This window comes from Hesperophylax consimilis, chromosome 21 (genome assembly GCF_061612785.1).
Source record: "Hesperophylax consimilis isolate HC1 chromosome 21, BYU_Hcon_1.0, whole genome shotgun sequence".
Classification (NCBI taxonomy): domain Eukaryota; kingdom Metazoa; phylum Arthropoda; class Insecta; order Trichoptera; family Limnephilidae; genus Hesperophylax; species Hesperophylax consimilis.
This window is the reverse complement of record NC_142856.1, coordinates 23,610,617-23,617,703: the sequence shown is the minus strand read 5'-3', so window position 1 is coordinate 23,617,703 and position 7,087 is coordinate 23,610,617. Positions and strand designations below refer to the sequence as shown.

Here is a 7,087-nt window from a genome sequence, read left to right as displayed (position 1 = left end):
ACAGAATAAACTAAAAATTCTTAATCTAAATATACCACAAAAATACTAACAAAATAATTCAAAATAGCAGAAATTAACAAAATAAAACCCCATTTTTTTATGCCCTACTGGTAAACTTATAAATTTAACTGTATAAATGCTGTTGAATTACTCTATTAATTAACTAGAAAATTATTAATCCTATTAAATAACCAAAAAAAAATTCAAAAATGACTAAATTACACACGTCTGCATACTAATTTTTACATATTTAAATAGTTCAATAACACAAATAATATAGTTCACACTGAACACAACACAATTATTGTTCCTTTTTTTTCTTCTTTCTTCTCAGGTCTTCTGCTTGATCCATCCAAGGTGGAGTCGAGAAGATAAGCATCATAGTGTAATGTACATAATCAATCCTTGGTAAGGTCCGGGACGTCAATTACAGGTTTAGTGTCTGAATCCAGGGGCATCAGACATATCTTTGTGATGGGCCTCACAAAGACTCCTTGAGGTGTTTTTAGGGTAACAACTCGTATTACTCCATCCGCTCCAGGGTGTGTATGCAGAATTCGGGCCATTTTCCATAAAGGTGGAGGTAAATGATCTTCCTTTAAAATCACCAGATCGTCTTTTTGCAGTGCCCGTTGAGTGCTGGTCTGCCATTTAGTCCTCTTTTGTAGTTCCATCAGGTAATCTTGCTTCCATCTAGACCAAAAAGATTGAATTAGCGAACTGATCCTCTGATATTGAGTTAGTCTGTTGTCCGGTATCGCCCGGACGTCTTTCTCAGGAATGATACAGGATTCAGTGCCTATAAGGAAATGGTTTGGGGTAAGAGGTTGGTAATCATGGATGTCGTCGGATAAGGAAGTTAATGGACGGGAGTTCAAACAGGCCTCAATCTGACAAATTAAGGTATACAAGAGTTCAAATGTTAATGAAGAATTGTTAGTGATTCTATACAAATGGAACTTTGCTGATTTTACTGCTGCTTCCCACAAACCTCCCTGATTAGGGGCTCGAGGGGTTATGAACTTCCACTCAATACCTTTGTTCACTAAATAATTTTGAATATTGTCGTTGTTTTCCCTCAAGCTGGTGTACAGCTCTTTGAGCCTGCTGCTAGCTCCTTTAAAATTACTAGCATTGTCGGAAAAGATCTTTTCAGGTTGTCTCCTACGGGATATAAACCTTTTTAAACTGTTCAAAAAAGCATTGCTAGATAAATCCGAAACTAATTCCAAGTGAACAGCCTTGGTTGAGAAGCAAATAAAGATACATAAATACGATTTTACGAGGGAAGCCTTCCTCAGCGTCCCACTTTTAATTAGAATTGGTCCGGCGTAATCTATTCCGGTGATAGCGAAAGGACGACTCGGCGTAATTCTTTCGGGTGGCAAATTTCCCATGATTTGATGACCGGTTCGGGGACGACATCTAAAACATACAATACATTTATGTAATATCTTTTTAATAGTATTTTTACCAAAGATGGGCCAAAATTTTAATCGTATTTCAGCTAACAAAGCTTGAGGTCCTGCGTGTAGGTTTACATAATGGTAGTGACGTATTATCAATTCAGTTAGCTTATGTTTAGCCGGCAAGATAATTGGGTGTTTTTGTTGGTAAGATAAATGTGTAGCCAAATTCAACCTACCGCCTACATATATTAGAGCATCATGTAAGAAGGGATTAAGAGATTTTAAATTACTTTTCTTGTTGACGATGCCATGGTTTTTTAATTCTTTCAATTCCTTTTGAAAGGCGTGTATTTGAGCTGATCTCAATAGACATTTCAAACCTGATTCCAATTCAGCCACACTTAAATTGTCTGAAATTTTACCCTTAACACTTCTGCAGTTATTGACAAATCGCAATACATACGCAGTAACTCTTTTCAATTTAATAAATGATGAGAATTTTTCAAATATCTCCCATTCTTGAATATCTGTGGATAATAGAATATTTTTGCCTTTGAGTTCCGGAGGGTTTGAACACGAAATATTTGATATAGGCCAAGCGTTGACTCCCTCGGTCAACCAACTTGGTCCATTCCACCATAATTATTTTAAATGTTTCTACGGTTTGCAAGAATATAACTTGATATGTAATGATTATAATAACACTCTGGATATAGTTTTATGTAATGCCAAGGATCTTGTAAAGTGTGTTGAGAAATGTCATGACCCTATTACAAACGAGGATAAGCACCACCCTGCTTTGTCTATAAGTATTAGTGAGGCTCACTCAGGTGTTTCAAGTTCATGTCTAAACCCAAGTCCAATAGAAGTTCCCTCCTATCACGGAGCTAGAACCATAAACGCATGGAGATTCAACAAAGGAAATTTCCACTTATTATATGAATTGCTTTCTAAATGCTCATGGCAACCGGTCTGCCAAAGTTCAACAGACATAAATGCATTATGTACAAATTTTTACAATTCAATTTACAATATATTCGACAAGTGTATACCCATTTCCACACCTCGCACTACGACACACAGAGTATATCCTAAGTGGTACACAAATAGTATCATTTCAAATATTAAAATTAAACATATTTTTCATAAGCAATGGAAAAAAACACGTCACAACTTGGACTATGCTAATTTTTCAGCCTATCGCTCCATCGTAAAACATGAAATCAGTGAAGCTTTTAAAAATCATTTAACTTCAATGGAAGAAAAATTATCTATCGATCCCAAACAGTTTTGGAAGTACATTAAGGATCTAAAAAAATCTAACAACTCATTTAAGTCTATGATTCTTGACGGAGAGGAATTGACTACTGATGATAAAATCGCTAATAGTTTTGCAACCTTTTTTTCATCTGTTTACAAAAATGTCCAACCAACTCTCAATATTGACTCTACCCTTCACACTGTACAGATTGGGCCCTCATTCGACCTGGTCAGTATTTCAGAAAAAGATGTTAAGGAGGCACTCTCAAATTTAAAGAAACCTCACTCCATCGGTCCTGACAATATTCCAACATTTATACTAAAGGGTTGTTCCGACCTTTTAATACCACCATTATGTCATCTCTTCAATGTATGCCTAAAAAACGGGATTCTCCCAGACATCTGGAGATTAACTAAAATAACCCCTATCTACAAGAAGGGAGACAAACGCGATATCCGGAATTATCGACCAGTTGCCGTTCTATGTTCCATCATGAAAATATTCGAGAAAATTCTACATAAATATATACTTAATCACGTTAATCCAATTCTTGATGACCGTCAATATGGTTTTAGACCCCAGATGTCAGTAACATCAAACCTCTTATGCATCTCAGATTTCTTATCACAAACTCTCGACAATCGGGGACAGGTGGATGTTGCTTATTTCGACCTGGAAAAAGCATTCGACAAGGTTGACATCGACATTCTTCTAAATAAGCTAGCTTCATTTGGTTTTTCCAAAAGACTACTCTGTTTTTTTGCTTCATATTTTCGAAATCGTAGACAGTTTGTTTATTATAAGGGTTCCAGTTCTTTGGAATTCATAGTTTTTTCTGGAGTTCCTCAGGGGTCCATCCTTGGACCACTTCTGTTTCTGATTTTTATTAACGATATTGGTTCAGTCATCACACATTCGCTGTATTTACTATTTGCAGATGACTTGAAACTATATCGCTCAATAAAAAATCATCTTGACTGTATTCTCCTTCAATGTGACATTGACTGCGTCTCAAACTGGGCCAAAATAAATGGCTTGAACTTCAGTACACCCAAGTGCAATATCGTCTCGTATACAAGATCAAAGAAACCGCATGTATTTGAATATACAATCAATGAAATTATTCTCCAACACCTAAACCAAATCAAAGACCTAGGAGTTATTTACGACACCAAACTAACTTTTCACCAACACATCGATGATTTAATAAGCAGAGCATACAGGCTTCTCGGCTTCGTAATTAGAAACTCATATCCGTTTCGTAACACAAAAACACTGACGTTATTATATAACACACTAGTCCTAAGTGTACTTGAATCAAACTCGATCATCTGGGCTCCACATGAATTAACATACACTTTACGCATTGAAAGAGTCCATAAAAATTTTTTAAGGTTTTTATTCTCGCGGCTCTATGGACGTTACCCTTGGCTTTACCCATCGATTTATATATTAGGCATGACCAATTACCACTCCCTAGAGACACGTAGAGGTATTGCTTTGCTTAAATATTTTTTCCAACTAATAAACGGTCACTTATCTAATAATGAGATACTGGCCCAATTAAATTTTTTTGTACCAGAGTCTCACTCTCGAGGACGTCATCACAATCTTCTATATAGTAGAGCAAGCCGCACTAATTTATTAATGAACTCACCTGTAGGGAGAGCTACGTACTTTTTGAATGCGGTAGATAAAAAATTAGATTTATTTTTTGTGTCCTATAGCGCATTTGTGAGATTTTTGGCATTGCATATACACTGCATAAATGGTACAATTATAACGTCTTAGGCTTTATTACCTGTAATTGTTATAAATAAATGTACAAATTATAAATAAATATTGCAGAATTTATCAATTTATCTGTAGTGGTTCCTCTTGAAAGTATATCTGCTGCATTGTCGGCTGATGATACATGTCTCCATAGATCTGGATCACTAAGTTCTTGTATTTCAGCTACTCGGTTTGCAACGAAAGTAGCCCATCTCGTAGGTTGACCTTTCAGCCAGCACAACGTTATCATGGAGTCACACCAATAATGTGTGTCGATCTCCACTATATTTAGCGCTTGTTTTACATTTTTAATTAATTTCGCCAGTAGCACAGCACTACAAAGCTCCAACTTGGGCAGGGAAATACACTTCAATGGCGCCACTCTTGATTTGGACGTTATTAAATGTGAATGCCGCTTACCGACATGGTCCACTGACACCATGTAAACGCAGGCTCCGTAAGCTTTCTCAGATGAGTCGCAAAAACCGTGTAGTTGTAGATATGTAGATTGCCTGCAAATAATTTTTCTTGGTATTTTCAACACATTTAGTTGAATTAATTCTTGAAGGTAGGACCTCCAGGGTGCTAATATTTCATTAGGCAATGGATCATCCCACGCTGCTTTAGACTGCCATAACTTCTGCATTATCAATTTGGCTACAACTATAATCGGTCCTAGAAGGCCTAATGGATCGAAGGTTGATGCGATGCAAGATAATATCTGTCTTTTACTCTCGGTTCGACTTGATGGTTTCATTATTACATAAGAAAAATAATCAGATTCATTATTCCATATTAATCCTAATATTTTCTCAGTCTTTGGATTGTCAGTAATAATTTTTTCAGAATTGCCTGATTCGGCAATCTTAGCTTGGCCCGACTCGGCTGACAACTCCAAGACATTGGACCTCCATTTCCTCAAGGTCATCCCCGCAGACAAAAAGATGTTGATTAATTGCTCTTTTAACTCTCTACAGGATTCCATGTCATCTCCTCCGGTTAACAAGTCATCCATATAGAAGTCATTTTCTATGACCTGACTAGCTCTAGGAAAATTTATATTGTTATCCATACCAATTTGCCGTAGACTTCTAGTGGCTAAGAAAGAGGAAGGCCCCAGACCATATGTGACTGTCTTCAGACGGTAATGCTTGAGCACCTCCTGCGGCGACTCGCGCCACACTATCTTCTGCAGGTCACGGTCCGCTTCACACACGTTAATCTGGCGGTACATCTTCTCGATGTCAGCCGTCAGTACTACTTGATGTTTCCTGAAATGCAATAGTTGGGTGTATAAGTCCTTTTGTATAACAGGTCCTGTCATCAAGGCGTCATTGAGAGAAATTCCATTTGAAGTTTTGGCGGAGCCGTCAAAAACGACCCTCACTTTAGTAGTAGTGCTTGATTCTTTTATTACAGCGTGATGAGGTAAAAAATAGGATTCACGATCCCCCTTTGACTGGTCACACACCTCCATATGACCTAATTCCTCATATTCACGCATGAATTGTATATATTGTGTCTTCAATTCGGGATTTGACACAAATTTTCTTTCTAAATTTTTAAATCTTTTTTCAGCAGTGAGCAATGAACTTCCCAGCTGATCAATGCATGCTCGACGCGGTAAACTTACTACGTATCTACCGTCGTCTTGTCTAGTATGAGTACTAGCAAAACTGGCTTCACAAGCCTTTTCTTCATGGTTTAGAATCTTAGTGGGATTAATCTCCTCCAATTTCCAAAATTTTTCTATTTGATGACTTATTTTATTTATAGATAAATTACAACAATCTGATACAGGCCTTTGCTTTGGGTACATGTGGATTGGTCCTGATATGATCCATCCCAGTTGCGTACGTTGAAGTGTTGGTCCCGATTCGAGTTTCAATCTATCGTTGGTTAGGATTTCCCAAAAGCTCTCCGCGCCCAACAGGATGTCGATGGGTGCAGCTATATTGAAGTTCGGGTCAGCTAGCTCCAATCCTCGTGGTAACTTGAAGTCTTTTTTCGCCATTGTCACTTGTGGTAAATTTGTTGTAATCTCCTGTAAAATCAGACATGATATTTCACTTTTATAATCATTATGAAGCGAATTCATCTCCACTGAAATTCTCTTTTTTATGTGAGTGATGTTATTATGGATCCCAGAAACGGGTTTGTTTATCAATTCACATGGTAAATTTAATTTATTAGCAAATTCTGCTCTCATAAAATTTGACTGGGCCCCTGAATCAATCAGAATGCGGGCTTTAAAAATTTTATTGTTACTACCCACAACTCCTATGTTGGCAGTTGACAATAATATTATTTTTTCTGCTTTATCCGATGCAGAAAAATTCGATACTGAAACCTCGTTATCAGCATCCATATTGGAGGCCTCCCGCAGAGGTACCTCATTGTGTAGCAAGGTGTTGTGATTATCTTTGCCACAACGCCTGCACGAAAAGGTTGCCTTGCAACTCTGTGCCTGGTGACCCACCTTTAAACATTTAAAACAAGCTTGGATTGATTTCGTAGCATCAATCCTCTCATGTAATTTTAATTTTAGAAATTTTTTACAATAATAAATATGGTGACCTTTCTCGTTACAATAAATGCAGTTGTTAGCCTTTACCGCTAAAAATACTGATGAATCTTTTTTGCA

General features: G+C 37.1%; 1 protein-coding gene across 1 annotated transcript; it reads right to left on the bottom strand.

Annotated features, from left to right (window-relative positions):
• Positions 1–232: 232 nt before the first annotated feature.
• Positions 233–6,133, bottom strand: LOC149413761 (uncharacterized). The gene is made up of 2 exons (XM_089644605.1): positions 5,518–6,133; positions 233–693 (listed from the first exon to the last, which is right to left on the bottom strand). Exons 1-2 carry the CDS (start codon positions 5,945–5,947, stop codon positions 674–676), a joined length of 450 nt encoding a protein of 149 aa, XP_089500731.1. The 5' UTR covers positions 5,948–6,133; the 3' UTR covers positions 233–673.
• Positions 6,134–7,087: the final 954 nt, after the last annotated feature.

What these genes read in the sequence shown, in the direction of transcription:
- LOC149413761 (XM_089644605.1), bottom strand. Translation starts at nt 5,947, where the DNA reads ATGCGTGAATATGAGGAATTAGGTCATATGGAGGTGTGTGACCAGTCA. An exon ending in TAGAAGTCTACGGCAAATTG is followed by an intron (nt 694 to 5,517) that starts GTATGGATAACA and finishes TTTTTGGTCTAG; the next exon opens with ATGGAAGCAAGATTACCTGA.